Genomic DNA, 17,613 nt, shown 5'->3' on the forward strand with positions numbered 1-17,613 from the left:
GGAGAGACAGATTCACCCGTGCAGAATCACCATGCTCGTGTGTGTCAGACACTTGTTGCATACGAGAAGAGAAACCACGACAAAGTGAACCATGGCAAATTGATTTGAGTCTTGGCCGCCGCAGAGCTGCTAATTATCATGGCCCTACATCACAGGATTAAAATCACAATCCCAAATGTCAGCACGGGTGCCAAGGTGTGGCCTTGCGCCGCTGTTTGCCGCAGCCACACAGTGCACGTCGTGCCCCCAAAGGCCGTGGGTTCACAGTCGCATTTCTCTCCCAGTCTGTGTCGAGCAACAGCAACAAAAGAGCAGGGTGGAAATTCACGCCCGTCTAAACAAAAAAAGGATTGTTTTATGTTCATCTTGACCTCTGAGACATTTTCCCACTACTCCTCGCATCAGAACCTCTCACCTACTTTGCTAAGGCCTTCCCACTGCTGTTAGGGGAGAAAAGACACTTGTCTCCTGTTAGATATGATCTTCCTCTCACTGAAACATGTTCTTTCTCCATTTTAACTCTTCATTTTGCTTTAGTTTCCTCTTCCCTTTCAAAACTCTACCTCTTGTCTGTAGCTCTTTTTTATCCTTATGTTATTTCTGTCTGGTACACACCTGGTGCACCGGAACTCTACAAAATAATCTCATCTTTCTAGCCATCGCCAAAGTTATTCCAATAGGTAAACAACTGCTTTCACGTCCTGTCCCACCTGAATAATGACATGAAATAATCAAGGAACAGTCTCAGTCTTCAGACAGGCAAAAATAGGAGAGTGTTTTTGTAAACCAGTTAAAGAAGTTCTTCCTTTTGACGTCCCTCCGTCTGACTGTCAGGATTGTCTCTCTGGGACAAGCTGCTCCGCTGGTTCAGTCTGGCTGATGGTCAAACCATCCTGGACGGCACTGATGGCAGGAGGTTCATCAGCAGGTGGGACTACAGCACAGTCTGATTCTGGGCTGGGCATAGAGGCAGACTCTACTGCTTTTATCCAAGCCTAAATTAGCAGCAGGTTCAGCTTTTGGAGTCAGAGGAGTGGGTGGAGGAGACAAGACAGAAGAGTCTGTTTCTGGGACTGGTTCTCTGTCTTCTTCCTGACCAGGCTCCTCATTCAAATCCTCAGCCTGGGTGTGAACGGCCTCTGCACCATCCACCATCTACGTCAAGGAACATGTCTGTCAGTCTGAGGTTGAAACAGGACTTCCCTCACTGCAGAGTCAGCAATGATGTTCAACACCTGTGCTGCAAAGCAATTCAGCTTCCTCGTCTGCCTAACCTTCTCCTGAATAGACAGGAAGATACCGTCTCTGGAGAAGCTTACCCGATGACCACTGCATTAAGCACTGGAGACCCAGTCTCGAGCAGCCTTTGTGACCCCAACAGCCACTTCACAGTGCCGCTGGGAGGGCATGTTGAGGAAGGTGCTTCGAGGGGGCACCCCAAGAAGCTCTGCAGGACTTTAGGAGGCACCTCCAACACCACCTCTTGTAACCTGAGCAGTTCGGAGCGTGGAGTCGCCTTCAGCTGCTCTGTCAGGCTGCTGCCGCCCAGCTGAGCCTGATTAATAATGATGTCGTCTGGGGACTTTAGCAGCCTTCTGGCTCCAGCTCAGCGTTTCTCATTCTCATACTGTTGTTGACCTCCCACAACAGCATGAGAAAAAGCTTGGTGTCATCATCGTCAAAGTCCTCTACAATACTGTCGCTACATTTTGGGCAACATGAGCCCATCATCAAACATTTTCACACAAACTATTACTGTTAATATCAATTACACTGTGGTCAATGTGCTGGAATTGCTTATTATGTTTACATAATGCATGTACAACCCCAGCAACAACATTGATAATTAACTAAAAGACTTCCTGCAACTTGAAAATGAACCATTTGCAGCACTGTTTCACACAACAGCCAATCAAAAATGCTGATATCAGGTCACATGACTGTCAGTTGGTCAACAAACATCTTGTGACATGGATCCACTCAAATGAAGTCTCCCTGACTGATTTGTGGATTAACACTCCACATGACTGTGAGTTCTGCTTATTAAAACATAAACAAGTTATAAGTCTGTGAAACAGGATTTTTAGATATCCGCCCTGCAGTAGAAAGCCTTTTGTTTGAAATGTTTGCACAAAGCTCATGCAACAAAGAGAACCAAGATGTGTAATGTCAGCCTCGGGTTGTTTGTACTGTACTGTAAACTATATATTTGCACTGTAGTGACAGTCCCCATTTCCTAATTTTTAATAACTCTTCATAGCCCATGGCGTAGATTGCAAAGATTTCTTGAAGCACATTGATTTACATCATTTGCTTCAATTAATTAGTGCAACAAATAATTGCAGACACTTCTCGGGTGCAGTGTGTTTTTTGAGATTTTGTTTGTTTCATGTATTTGTGGTTCGTCTGCACCTCACCTATGACTCAAACCTCCTGCACTGAAAATCCATCCGTTAAAGCACTTTAAAGCTGTAAAAGTTGAATGTTGTATTTCTGTCTTGGTTGATTCAGCGACCCCTGCGGTTACTGATGGTAACAGCAGGCGTGGCTTGATTCTACAAGTCAAAACACTCCTCGAACAGCTGCTTTGTCAGAGCAGCAATAGAGCAACTTGTGTATTTGTTTACGGTGCAGCCAAACAAACTATTGTCATATTAGTTAAGAAGTCAGGCAACAACTGGCCTTTTCCATTATTCTGTGAGCAACTGTGATCTGATTTCATAAAGCACACAACATGAGTCAGCGGACAGCAGGAAAGGAGCCGGTTACTTTGCTGAGAAGTTTGCAGCCTGTCGCCTGCAGCTCTTCATCTGACAGCTCTGCTCCTTCATGTTCCATTACTCGCAATGTTTCAAACTGATCCGCTGTCAAAAAACACAGCGTTTTATGTCACCTGCATAAAAATGTTTTATGGACGCATTGTTGATGAAAGATAGCGGTCAGTGCTAATCACACTGACAAACACATTGCATTTCCTTGCTTTTGCAATTGCTTGCTGCTAGAAGTCAACACGCATTTCACCAGTTAAATTCTTTTAATGTGAAGCTGCAGCAGCAGGAAATGTTTGGTTTGCATTAGGAGTAACTGAATACAGCTCAGAATCCTGTTAGTAATACTGCAAATGCAACGGCTTTCATCAGTGGGCCTTTTGATTTATTTCAAAGAGAGGAAATCTTTGAGGTTATTACTTTAACACGCGAACCATCACAGCTTCTGTAAAAAGAAAAACACCTCATCAATTCAATTTACACTTCTTTTAAAATATATCTATTCTCTGCTTTTTCTTACCCAGGGTGGCGCCATATCCATCCTGACAGCCTGTGAGAGGCCTAGTGATTTTGCTGGCGTGGTTCTGATCGCTCCGATGGTCCAGATGAACCCAGACTCGGCCACGCCGTTCAAGGTACCACATAAAGTCCGCTCATTCTCTCCGGCGCTCTTCACTTTTGCCGTTGCCTCTCCTTCCTAATTGGGTCACGCTATTCAGTTAAGTACTCATTTAACCCAAGAGCCAGTCGTCTTACTCCACTCATGCCTGCTGTGGTTGATGACTATAATACTGCCACCTTTTACTTTGTGTGTAACAAGAATCAGTGTAAGTACCACTTGAGCAGCATTAGCTGTCTCTAAGTGACTCACAGACACGAGCGTGCTTTTCAAGGCCAAACACTGACAAAGCCGGTGTTAACATCTGCATGATTTGTTTTTCTAATTAGCCTGTTTAAACAGGAGGAGATGCGTTTTTTTAGATCCAGCACTTACATTAACAAACAGTAGAAACACACTGGGAGCGAACAGGTGAATTATACAGTACACACTCACAGTTTCATGACTGTATGCCTTTGTAACACTAGGCAGATGGCGAGAAAAAAAAGAGAGCGAGAGAGATAGAAACATTCTTCAGGGAGGTGTTGATGTGTGAAAAGAAATTGCAGTGCTTTGTATTTCACTGTTTGCAGGTTTTTCTGGCGAAGGTCCTGAACCACATGCTGCCTAGCCTCACGCTGGGCTCCATCGAGTCCAAATGGGTCTCACGGGACAAGACGCAGGTGAGAGACAAATGTTTGTGGGTGCGTGTTTGGCCGGGAGAGCTGTATTGTAATTTTTGATTGAAATATCAGGTATGGGCGTAGCTGTTTTAGCAAGGTCTCAAGGGAGAGATGTGCGTGTGTGTGCTGTATGTTTACGTGTGTGAAGTCATGCAACATTTTTTTGGACAGTCCCAGGATGGAGGTCCACCCCACAGTAAATACTTTGAATCCTTTCCAAACTGTGAGTCTTATCTCGCCAGGTCTGTGTGTGTGTGTGTGTGTGTGCGTGCGGGTGTGTGTGTGGGTTGTATTGTGTTATTCGTCATTATAAAAACAGGCGCATGTAATGTGTCACCAACAGGACAAAGGATTCCCAAGTTCTCAAAAACAAAATAGCACGGTTTAGTTTGTATTTTGTTGTAGGTGTGTGTGTGTGTGTGTTGTGTTAATCCATACATCCTCCTTTCTTGTGTAATCCCAGATGAAGCACCGAAGAGACAAAGACACACACACTCAGGCACGTCTGCATACCTCTATTTCACATCACATATTTGTGCCTGTAGATGTGTTCTGTGGAATTTGTACAGGTGTGGTTGTGTGGGAACACACTTCATACCGGTGTGTGTCTGCAAATATTGAGACACCAAAGCTGGCCTTTCAGAAACAGACTGTAGTAACAATAGGATCCCACATCCTGCTGCTTCTGCTTCCCACAGTCTGTTGGAGGAAGTAGTGTGATCACATCGCACAGGAACCATAACAGACACAACAGATTCAATAGGTACCTGCATGAATCGCTCAAAGAAAAAGTACTTAAAAGGTGAATTTTTCATCAATTGCCAGCAGTAAAATGCTGAACCAGCCTATGCACGGAGCAGCCGTTGGTATGAAGTAACCACACTCTGCGCAAGTACAAATGAAGCATGTAATGTGCATACATGAGGATATATTGTGCAGCATCATCTAACCAAGCCACTCTGATGCTCAGCAAGATTTTATGACACAAATCACACATAAATGAACAAATATGTCCCAATACAAAGACTTATCAATAACAGACAAAAGAAAACTTCTGAGGCTTCACTCTATACATTTGTTGCTACTTTAATTTTCCACGGTGAGCTAACATATAGAACGATCAGTCCAGCAAAAAAGAGTTTAAAGATTATTTGTATTGTGTGACTTATTCCAGCTGCCTTTTTGAGAAGTTATCTCAGTTTTAAAGCCGATTCTCTCGCCTTGCGTTCCCGAGTGTCACGACTCCTCTGAGCTGCTGAACAGGTCGTGTTGTGTCGCAGCTCAGTTTACGGTCAGTCGTTATTCAAAGCAGCAGAGAAGCTGCTTTTGTTCTACTGGGCCGTCAGCCGTGTTTACATGTAAGCCGGGCAGGAATGGGAGTGTGTGTGACTTATGTGGGAGCACGTATGGTACTTGAAAGTATTCACGTTTCATGTGTGATGTGTCCTCTGCTTTTCAACTCTGATTTAAACTCGCGCAAAGTGCCACATCTACCTTTATCGTTCTGTGTCCCTCCCTTCCTCTGACTCTTATTTTTCTTTCCATAAAAGCCTGTCATCCGTTTATTTACCATCCTCACTCCAACTTGCCAACTCTCATTGCTTTTCCCAGGAGTCTGCTGGTTTTCATTGCCCTCTTTTCTCCCATGGAGGCACTCCTTCTCTTGACTTTCTTCCATATTTGGATTAAACAAAGAAATTTATTGTGCTTGCTAAATATAGATGCTCAATACAACCATCCAAGCATTACAATACCGCTTTCTAAATGCCCAACAAAGTATGTCTGTTGTTAAAATATAGTTGCTATGGTTACAGTAAGAAAGAAATTGGAAAACATGCAGAGTTTGAAGTAAAAGAAATATGTTTGCAAGTTTCAGTCATTATTAAAATGATAAATCAACCTGTGGGGCAGGTTTGAAGGAAGTTTTTTTTGTCCTGCAGCAGGAAGACAAACCGAAGAGCTTAAAACAAGATCAGCCGTGCACCACTCTCATAACTCTTTCCTTTCTCTCCCTCTCCTGCCAGGTGGAGGCGTATGACGCAGACGAGCTGAACTTCCACGGCGGCATGCGGGTGTCGTTCGGCATGCAGCTGATGGGGGCGGCGGCACGTATCGAGAGGGAGATCCCGTCCATCAGCTGGCCCTTCCTGCTGCTGCACGGCAACGCCGACAAGCTCTGCGACATCAGAGGCTCCAGGATGATGCACGAGAACGCTCCGAGTACAGACAAGAAACTCAAGGTGGGGGCGGTTTGTTCACAGAATGTGATTTGGTCAGTTAGACTGCCTCGTAAAATAAGGTCAAAGATAATGGCAACAGGCTTGTATCAAGTAACCACTGCTCCGTTTTGCACATACTGTTCCTTTTCTTTTTAACTCCAAAACAAAAACATTCGGGAATAATGTGTCAAACCACTGCCGCCTGACATTTAAATTGGCTGACATTTTGAAAACCTGAAAGCCATTTCAGTATACTCAGCTTATTGGCAAAAGGTCAATGCATAAAACAAGCTGTGCTGGCAGTAAAAGATACGTTTGGATCTGTTGCATAGTCAAACCAATATATAGTTCATTATTGAATAAAACATTTGAGTTAAAACTTGCACGCACACAGCTAGAGCTGGTTCCAGCATGATGCATTCACTGATCGACAGATTGGAGGGTCATCTGTATGTTCTTCCTCCTCTCCAATGTGGGTCTCTAAAGAGGAAAGTTCACATGCTCTTTTACAACGTGGTTAATGGTGATACTGATCTCAAACGACCCTCTCATTGCTCCTATTCAGGTGTACGAGGGAGGCTACCACGCCCTTCACCACGACCTCCCAGAGGTGGCAGAGTCCGTGCTGAAAGAGGTGACCAGCTGGATCACAGAGCGCCTCCCTGCCACGACATCGCCACAACCGCAAGGCTCCTAGATATGTGACTCGGTCAACCCCCGTCAGTGGTCCAAGGCAACAGCCAGCCTTGACCCAAGAGGCCCGCTCACTTTCCATAAGTCAGTCAGGCATAACAATACTACTACACTCTCTGGTATGAGAAATATATTTGGGCATATAGACTGACATTATTTTTTCCATGTAAAAACTTTACTGACTTCATCCTCCTTCCTCTCCTATGTACCTATCAATCAGCCTAAGTTGCATTGGTTTAAATTGGATGGTGGGGGGTCAGAAGCCACTTCTTGTTGTAACTGGTTAGGCTTTCTGCAAAACTTATCAGGGATGTATATTTCAGGCAGGCTGCACTAAAATGCACCTAAAGTAAAGTAAATTTTAAGCTATAGTATGCAGGGGTTCAGAGTGCAATAATGAAGTTTCCATCTGCTTGTTTATACACACAGACCAGATCATTTAAGTAGTAATGACAAATCTGCACGGGGGCATTTCCTTTCGGCTCATCCACCACTCACAGACAGGTCAGAGGTCAGGATCAGCTGGAGGACAGCACCTGTGGAGCTGCTGTAGGATCAGTGCAGGGTGAAAGGTGAAATGCTAGACCCTCACACTGCTTCACAGTGTCAGTAGATATGGATGGATTCAAAGCTCACATTCAGTGAAACAGGTTTGTTGGCGTTTACTTGCAAGCAGTTTCCATTCGTAGTTCAGGTTTGGTGGCTCAGGAAGAACCGTTATCTTCTCAGAAAGCATCCACAAACTCTCTTCAAAATCTTTTCTGCCTCCTCTGCCTTCTCGTTGATTGCATCGTTTTACAAATTATCTGAAATACCACATTTGATAAGGGCAATTCTAGTAGAAACCTATACTGTACGCACATTTGACTCTGTGTATACGTTTATAATGAATCGTCTCTTCTCGTGACTTCTGAATGTCCCTTTTTTACTTACCACTGATACGAAATCCTTCTAAATTCAGCTTGAGGTCTATTTCAAATCCAACTCTAATAATTATATTCATTTGGCAAGTTGTTTTGCAATTGTGTAATAGATCCTGGCAAAATATCTGCGATATTTTAATTTTTATTTTTTATATGCAAATGAGGGGACCCCTGGACACAATATTTTCATATTAAGTACTATGATTTTCAGTGAGCGTATTTAAGAATGTAGGGAAATGAAGAGGAGGCAAATTAACCAGGTGAAGCTGCTCTGTCTCTCTGCAGGTGGGAATTAGACGAAGGGGGCAAAAGTCATAAGGTCTCTCCTCTGTGTGACCTTTGACCTTTAGCGTCACAGTTGACTTCACTGTTAGGGTCTTTCTCTGGAGGCATAACTCCATTAAGCTCAGCCTGCAGACAGGGGCCCAGCTGGAGAACGAGAGAGAACACATCGCTCTGTTACTGTGGACAAAAGAGAAAACTCTTTTCATCCAAACACATCCTGAAGTAATATGGCTGCATAGTTTCTTAGCATGGGTGGCCACTGCAGGAGTCCAAACCCTATCTCAGAACATTTTTTTAGAAAACAGGATGTCCTATCGCATAGAATGAATAACATTACAGAAAGTGCCATTACTGCAAATGAATTGGCTTCAAAAACGCCATTGTGGACTGCACCTAAGTGTTTTCATGTTAAAATCATCCAGTTTAGATAGTAGATATACTGGATGGAGGGAAAGACTTACACATGATGGCTACTTTACAGACTGAACTTAGTATTTCTCAAACTCAAATTTTGGGGGAAGTTTCTAAAAATCACATTTTATACCTGTTAACTAGCAAACAGGAATAGTGCATCATCTGTTTTTCGATGTTTCCAAAGTACATTCTGAGAGTGCCAGCAGCTGTGTTCAACACTTGGAGTCAAACCTGGCTTCTAATAGGTTTTCAGTGAAGCCATATAGCAATAATGTCACAGTAGCCTATATTTTTGGTAGCTGTTAATTATAAACTAGAGAGAAACACACTGAGCTCACCTTTTTATATTGTCAGGCAGTCTGTAATTAGCAGATACTGCTGCACACGCTAAGCTTTTTCCACCTGCACATCAAGCAGCAGAAAGTTTCAGCAGCATGAGTCAAGAGTTTTCAGGTTGCGTGTGTTCATCCACCCCAACATCAAACCTGGAAAGGGGTCGAACATTTCGATGTTTGTGGCAAATCAGGCATACAGCAGGTGTCCATCTGTGGGCTCCCGGCATCATTCAGGTCCAGCTCTTGGGAGGAGACTCCACTGTGTCACCCTGGCTTTCTAGGGTTTTTATTCATTATCGCCCAGAGTTCAAAGAGACTCATGCAGAGAGAGAAAGGGAAGCATGGAGCAGTATCCACGGTGACCATTACTCATGTGTAACCACGGCAGCAGGCCAGCAGCACGGTAGAATTGTTTTTATTACGTTTTACATGTGTTGTAACCAGGGTGATCACAACAAGACTGATAGAATGAGATGAATTTCAGGCTTCATGCCTGCTCTGTCTTTCTTTTGTGCTTTCTAACTTTCTATTTCCTCACTCTTACCCTCTCTCCCTCTCCCTATCTGCCCCGTGTCACCCTGTTTAACCATTTTTTTTAGTTGCTGTGGTGACCAGCGCTCTTTGTTCTGTCCATCACAGAGCCCCTTGTTCTATTGCAGATTCAAACATCTTGTACTGTCAGCCACCCACGCTGCCCCTAGTGGTAACTCATCAGAACATGTTACATTACATTTTTACTGTTATTTTGGCCCCTGAGCTGCCACTTATTAAACAGGGGACAAATTACTTAACCTGCAACTGACTCTGCTCAGCTTAATGCTGTATCTTAGCCACTAAATGACTTCAGGGATGTACAAAAGCTGACATTTCTGAGTCTGTGTGCAAGACTTTGACCTAAAAATGCCTGCCTGCTGACACTTTTCAGCTCCAGCAAGTGTTTTGCTATTATCAATTTTTATCATCTCTGCAAGCCATTCCCTGATCTTGGTGCTGAGTGAGCCTGCTGGGTTGAAAGTAGAACAAGGCAACTTTATATCACAAATTCCTTCATAAAGCACAATTCAAAGTGCTTTTCCCTAAAAAGAAATAAACCATAAGATGTTAAAAACATAGAAACACATTTCAAAGGTGTTAAAAGGAAAACAAGAGAGAAATAAATAGAAAATTCTCAGGCATCAGAAGACATTTTGCCAAAAAATATCAGGTTGCATTGCCATTGGTTCAGACATAGATGGAGATGTAATGTGTTCATCATTTCCAGCAAGAGTAGGACCCTTAACCTCAACCAGAACTGCAGGGGTTTTTATCACGAGCACTTCAAACACAATGTAGTCCTGATTGGGCTGCAGCAGGCACAGCACACACAAAGGCTGCACAGTCCCAGTTGTATTCAGACTCCCAATAGCACCCCTGCTATGTAACAGTAAATTTCAAAAGCTCTACCTGTCAGACTACATGAGTGCATATTACCGCTATTGCTAGCTATGGGGGTGGAGAGAGGTGGAGATGGAGTGAGAGGAGAAGAGATAGAAAAAGACAGGAGAGAAGCTGTCAGTAACCATGGCAGCATGCCCCCCCTCCACTGAAATCAGCCAGTGAAAATTGTGTATTTGTTAATGGTGCAGGATGTAAAGCAGACATTGCTGCTCTTTCAGAGCTGCTTGTTCATTTTGCTGCTCTGAGGATTCCCTTTTGTGTGAGCATTGAGATAAGAGCGAACAATTACCATCATCAGTTCACAGTGAATAATAAGAGCTGCACACACTCACCGAATTCAAATCAGACTGGTCTGCTGTTTGTAGTAAAAACACTCTATTTCTATTTTAACAAAGAATGATTTCTTGCCCCCAGCTGTCTCTTATCTTGATTGAAAAGTACTGGACGAATGAGTAATATTAAGGAGGAATCCTGCACTTTTCCACTATATTTTATTCCTACTCACCTGTTTTAAAGGTGTGTAATCCCTGACACAATCCTCACATCTTATAAAGCCTTGTACTGTCAGCCTCGCCTGTCCATGCCTGGCATGTATATTTAAATAAGCATGAATTGTATGCAGGGTTGCCATACTGAGAGATAGCCATGTGTGGATGCATTACTCTGTTAATATGTAATAACCCACTTGACTGTTATTATATTTTTTATTTCTGACAGAACGAGGCAGGAACTGCTAAATCGAGTTGGCCTGTGGCTTTTCTAACAAAGCAAAATTCATTTGGCCTGTCGGTTTGTCAATGGGGCCATTGTTGTTTTTTTAAACTCGACTTTATGACTGTTCCTAAGAAAAAAGCTGTTATATATGATTGGGGGACTAATGGGTCTTTCTGTAATTTTATGAGATTAAAGTACACTGGAAAGATTCAGTGCAAGGTTTGCATGAATAAAGTCTCGAGTGTACAGCAAGAACAGAAGAGGTCTTCTCCAAAATGCTGTGAATGCATGAAAAAATGAGTTAACGCTCTATATTAGGGTACACATTTTCATTATTAACTAGGTGCTTATTAGCATGCATATTGCCACTTAACTTCCTCACTGGCTATCAATAAGCATTAATGTTAATTCTTAGTTTATGGCCTAGTAGTTGTAGAATACGGTCATGCAGAATAAGGCATCTCTAAGCCCTTTATATTGACTGATAAAGAGCCAATATGCTACTAATATGCAGGCTAATAAGCAACTAGTTCATGGTGAATATGTGTATGTTAATAGAAAGTGTTCAATTGTACCTGAAGCTCATCATCGTGTCTGTAACATACAAAAGATTCAGTTTGTTGTGAAGTGTGATAGTCTCCTCCACTGAGATCTTAAGTCATACCCAAGTTCAAATATTTCACTGTTGCATTTTGGAAGAAAACAGTTAAAGTCTTGCTGACTTTATCAACAATGTTGATTGGATTTTTTTTTCTAATGGCCAGACTGCTTGATTACTGAACTTAATTGTAATACACTGTTTAATAGCATAGCACTGCTAACAACACTTTGTGGAAATACATAAATCAAGACAGTGATGTATCTTTTATTTATCTTGTTTAGAGTATTTATAGGAATTGATATTTCATATAGGCCTCTATATATTGATTACACATCATGACAAGGCACTTTTTGTACCATAAACCAGTCATATTATGTAATTTTTACTGATGCTCAGCTACATGATGCTCCATAATACTTTTTGAGATGGAAACTGGTTCAAGGTTGTATGTATGTACAGTTAGCAATCCCAAAAATGTTTGACAGATGTATGCTGTGGTTTTGCACAGAGAGTATTTTACTACTGTCTGTTTAAGTTGGTGTTGTGTTGAAAAAAAACTCAAGTCTTGTTGCAGTTTGTCACAGAACTATGAATGTTTAAACCATCTGATCTTAAAATGTTGGTAACTGGATCTTAACAACCAGGGTTTTTGCTGCAAATTTGGAAAACTCTTGGGCTTCTTTCCCCAAATTTGCTCTTCAGGAACTTCCTTCCACATCTCTCTCTCTCTCTCTCTCTCTCTCTCTCTCTCTCTCTCTCTCTCTCTCTCTCTCTCTCATATCTCTTATTAAAAACAAAAATTAAAATGAAATGGATATGAGTGCGAGATTTAATGTAGCTCTATCCAGACATAAAACATTCTGTTACATCTCAGATAAGAGACATTTTGGTCAAAATATGTTTTAGGCCTAAATTTCAGGTATCAGATTTTCTCCCAACAGCAGCATGTTTCTGGAAAAGTAAGCCTTAGATTCATTTGACTAAGAATTCCACACAATTTTAGAAATTTTTATGGGAATATATATGGGAATATATATTGTACCTTTATTTTTGGATTGTGGTCTAGTGTTGTTTGTGCCTTATTACTATGACAAATGTGTTTCTGACTGTGTTTGTGCATGTGTGTGAGTGTGTGTCTGTTCATATAGATGAACTGTGCAGAGCTGCAGATCTGGTCTGTTTCTGGTTCAGTAATTGTGTTTGCCTGCTTGTCTCCCCCCTGTCTGTCTCTTTCTATTTATGTCTGTCTGTTTAAATTTCTGTCCAGTCGGGGGTCCAAGCAGACTTGGGTCAAAAACAGTTTTTAAATCTTTCAGTTTAGGCTGAGATACAGCTCATGAATACCTCCGGGCTCCTTTACTCACCTGCTTTGTTTTAGTCTGCCCAAAGAAACACACAGTATCAAGAAACATAATACTTTACCTTAAAGATGAGGCTTTTGCTCTGCTTGAGTTGGTATAATGGCAGAATGACTATAGTATTTGGAACATATCCCATTTTTTCCCCATCTGTTTCCAGCAGAAAACAGGAAGTTCAGTCCATCACGTGACTACATGGATTTGCAGTATGACAAGAACCAGATGTCTTTCTGAAATTGTTCTGTACTGAATGATTTCTTTATGCATCCTTGTTGTTATTTGCATATGCTGAGATACTGAGAGGCTGATGTAAAAATGAAAATTCAAAACGCTGGATGAAGTTAAAACGAATGAAGTAAAACTAGGATTTAGATCTCATCCAAGCAAAAACTATCCATTTAACATCATGAACAATATTCTTGAACAAGTTAGCACTTCTGGGCATAGTTACTGCTAAAGACCTACATCTTAACAGTCTGAGAAAATGTTAAAAGTGTGTGTGATGTAGAAAGAAGAAGATGGAGTGTGAATTGCTGTCAGGAGAAGCACTGCTGGTCCCAGCTGGATGTAGTACAGTATAAATATTTTTTCATTGTATCATGGGGAAACAATATCAATGATAATGCATTGACATAAAGTATCAAGTCAGTCGGAGTGTGTACAGGCAGCACATCATGGACCACATAATGCTATGTTGAAGCATCCTGCTCTTGAGTCTTCCTTTTAAAGTAATTTGTTGTTTGTTTTAACAGATCACTATATACTGTATGACACTTCAGTTGAATAGCCCAGTACTGATACTCAACCATCAAGTGACAAGACACAAGACTTTAAAAACTCATTTGAACTCAAATTTAATATATTGAACATTGCCAGCATCCTACAGTTTTCCCTGATGCACTGTAGTCATGTCACAATGAGTCGAGAATCGGCATTGGGCAATTTAATGAAAGTCTGATAAAAACAGTGTATATAAGATGTGTATAAAATGTAAGAATGGAATTAATTCTGAATCACTGAAGGTCAAACTACTTGTTACTAGAGTGTTCATAATGTCCATAATCTCTAACAGAATAAACTATGACTGTTTGACTGCAAAGCCTGACGGGAATGCTTTCACAGCTTGTAAACACACATGAAAACACGTTCTTTGCAACATCTGGCTTCACATTGTTGTTTTCACCAGAATTCCAAGCAAATAATCTGAAGTATTCGTCATTCATCGTGTTGTTACCGACATACTTTTTGGGAGACTCAGTGGTTCACCTCCCAACATGAAGTAATACAAAGAGCGGAGTGAAGTCGGGTGTGACACAGATCTGTATGCTTGTGGACTTGGTCGACCTGGTTTCTGTCATGTTTCATGCGTGATACTGGAGAAGGACACGCAGACAAACCTCTATCCAGATGGCTCCTATCGTCCCAGCGGTTGGTTGTTGGGATGATGGAAAGCACACATCAGCCAGTAGGTGGTGGTGTTGTATCACAAAATTCATTGAAGACTGCCTAAGTATTATGAATGTAGTGTTTGAGTCACACATCCATGCAAGACATGAATGAAGCAAGGATTTGGCTGACTTAAAATGCAGACATTTCTTTTTTCTTCTTACTGTAGTCTTTTACCTAACCCATTATTTTTTTTAAAACTCTCAATGTAATCTGGAGGAATTAGGCAATGGTGTCATTTAAGATTATTTCTTCAGCCATTACAGCTTTTACTTGGCTCCATACATTAAAGAATGACTACACAGATGATGCAGAGTAATAATGAAATGCAGCATGCTTTACAAGCCAGGTGACCCACATCACTGCAAGCGTATGGTACAGTACTCATCATCACTCTGTTTCCTCTTAGTTAAGCTTTCTTCTCTCATCCTCCTCCCCCTTGTCCATCCTTATGTCAACACCTGATAACAACTGAGGAGAAATATGCCTGTCCGAGATAGAGATGTTCAGAGGTGACAGATACAAAACTCACACAGTATAGTACACACAGTCACATACAGCACTCACTGTATTTTTCATGCTATCTCTGTCTCTGTTGCTTTCTTTTTTCTGTGCCCTATTTTCCATCTCCGTCCCCGGCCCCGCCACCTCTCTCTGAAAATGTAGGCTAGCAGCTCTCCTTGAGACATTTTTGGAGTTTGCTGGAACCACATTAGCAGCAACTCCCAAAGGGTGCCACTTCTAAGAAAGCGAAGACCAGAGTCTTGACTGTAAATGTGAATATTTATCTGTCACTTTCAGTAAAGGTTCTGCTGCCACTTGTTCATGTTCTCATTGGTCCAGTGGGAAATCCCTCTGCAGAAAAATGCGCTCCCATGGGGTATACATGAGTCTTCTTGTGGGCCAAGTCACATACAGCAGTGATTATTCATGATGAGGGAGAACAGTAAGGTTCACAAGCTAATTTATTTCCAGCAGTGTAATCAACCTCCACCATCTAGTCTGTGAATCTGAGAAATGTCAAGTTCATGATGTGGTTTGTTTTGTTTTGTTTGATTCGTTTTTGAAAAAAAAAAAAAGGAATTGGTTGTAAATCTCAAAACAATAAATCTTTTCCTTTTTTAAGAACATGTTAGCTCTGAAGTTTATCCTCCCAGCAGAGGGAGCCTGGGGGTCTGTTTTTCCTCTGTGTTTATTAGAAACAAAGACCTAAGCCAATCAGAATGTGGTTGGAGGAATTGAATCCGGGCTCGCAGTGGCCATGGCAACGGCTTTACCTCTGTGACAGCTGAGGAATGGAAATGGACGAGAGGAGATGGTACATAGACTGTGTGGTGGGGCTTAGCAAACCTCTCGGAAAAGATACCTGTATGTCAAACCTCAATGACCTTGTTCCACTTTGACTGGCTCATTTCTGCACGGGAAAACTGACTGTGGACCTGAATTCAAACAAAGTAAACAAATGCAGGAAGAGGGAAGGGGAAACAAGAATCAGTAAAGCTGTGTGTACAAAAATAGGAAGAAAAACAGACTGAGGAATTTGCTTAGATGAAGTGTGATTTGGATGGTTACATGAAGAAAGTTTTGGAGAGCAGTCTGCTGTCTTAGCTGAACAGACCTGTGAAGAGCCTTGAAAGCCTGCAAGGAAGGACAGAAAGGATCATGGCTGGATGGCAGGTTAGGCAAGGCAGTGAGTGAGTGATGAGGGCGAGAAGGGGACTGGCACTGAAAAAAATCTGAGGTTTTTTGTAACACCAAAGAGGTTTTAGGCTTCTCAAGTAAGGCATTCTGTTGCCTCATGAGCTTTACCAAGGTGTCTGATCAAATGTGTTGTGAGTCTGTAATTTAGTCAACATATAAAAACAGCAAAAGCACATTTGTGTTGAAGCGAACCTTGCAGTGTTTACAGATCCATGCATGTTAGCTGGAATTTGTTTGAGCTGTTGTATGTTTCTTACGATCTAAGATTTCTAGACATCTCTACCAAGGCCACTTCTGTGGGTGTGGTCCTATTCTGGGTGTACAAATATGGTTCTGCCTCTGATCGCGCCTCCACTTACATTGATATATCCAATTGGCTAGTGTACTATGAACTTCTATCTTGATTAGTCGAGCTTTCTGTCAATCAATGTCAAACGCTTTCGGCTCACTTAGTAACCACGCCTCCTCACGCTTGCTGGAACCAGCGGTCCATTCGTGCGTGTAAAACCGGAGTACCTCGCCGGGAGGGAGAAAACGTTTTTTCGGTTTATGTTTGCAGGCTTCTCCCGTCGTAATTAGCCCTCATACTGCTGAAATAACGTTGAAAAGTGGGTATCGTTGGTACTCCGGGTTTTATTAACGGCGGTGTGGCGCAACGCTGTAAACGCTGAGCTTAGGATTTGTCACCTTGACTGCAGCAGCTGACTTAACTGCTACTTGTGTCTGGAGGAGTCGCTAGGCAGTTGCCGAAAGAAAACAGGCAGTTGCTAACAAGTAGTTAGCAAGTCCGCCAGTTAGCCTGTCAGCTAGCCTCCTCTCCCCTCTGCCACAGCAAGTCCCACCCTCACCAAGTGCGTGGACGTCGTAAGAAGCTGCAGCGGTGAAGTCGAGTGCTCTTTCCTCTCAAGTTAGCCAGCATCGCTCTATAGCTGGCTGGCAAGATAAAATAGCGTCCTAAACGTTAGCTACTTGACGCCAACATAAAATTGTTGGCTTTAACGTTGGACAAGTGTGTTCTGTGGAGGGATACGCCGGTCGCTACACTGGCAAAGAGACTGGCTAAAAAGAAGAGGCGAAATAAGAGAGAACAAGGAAGACAACGAGAAGGAGGGGACTGGCTAGTTTAGCCGGGGAGACAGAATCTCAAGTAAGTGACACACAGTTGGTAACGTCAAGTTAGCTTACCAAACGGCTTACCGGTCTTGTATAACTTGCTGTGCTTGCATGGCATCGTTTATCCATACAGCCACTTAGCATTATCTGTGGCTTAACGGTAGCTCCTACAGCCAGTGCGCCATACTATAGCGTAAGCTAACGGTAAAGGCTTCCTTGAAGGTGGCACACTAGCTAGCAAGATAGCTAATGCCTGATGGGTTGAAAGTGTGGCTGCACTTGAATCGCAGCTCGACTGCGTTTGCTGCACCCATTCCCTGATAGT

General features: G+C 42.3%; 2 protein-coding genes across 3 annotated transcripts in view; both read left to right on the plus strand.

Moving 5' to 3' along the window:
* The window catches only part of mgll (monoglyceride lipase), a 37,340-nt gene extending 24,884 nt beyond the window's left edge, over positions 1–12,456 (plus strand). For both annotated transcript variants that reach the window (XM_041945448.1, XM_041945449.1), the window contains exons 5-8: positions 3,293–3,403; positions 3,960–4,049; positions 6,074–6,289; positions 6,834–12,456. In XM_041945448.1, coding sequence (XP_041801382.1) covers positions 3,293–3,403; positions 3,960–4,049; positions 6,074–6,289; positions 6,834–6,965 — 549 coding nt within the window. In that variant the 3' untranslated portion in view covers positions 6,966–12,456. The remainder of the gene's footprint in view (positions 1–3,292; positions 3,404–3,959; positions 4,050–6,073; positions 6,290–6,833) is intronic.
* Positions 12,457–16,657: 4,201 nt separating this feature from the next.
* The window catches only part of prkar2aa (protein kinase, cAMP-dependent, regulatory, type II, alpha A), a 43,287-nt gene continuing 42,331 nt past the window's right edge, over positions 16,658–17,613 (plus strand). The window contains exon 1 of the mRNA XM_041946210.1: positions 16,658–17,322. The gene's annotated coding sequence lies outside the window, so the exon portion shown is untranslated. The remainder of the gene's footprint in view (positions 17,323–17,613) is intronic.

This window comes from Chelmon rostratus, chromosome 10 (genome assembly GCF_017976325.1).
Source record: "Chelmon rostratus isolate fCheRos1 chromosome 10, fCheRos1.pri, whole genome shotgun sequence".
Lineage (NCBI taxonomy): Eukaryota > Metazoa > Chordata > Actinopteri > Chaetodontiformes > Chaetodontidae > Chelmon > Chelmon rostratus.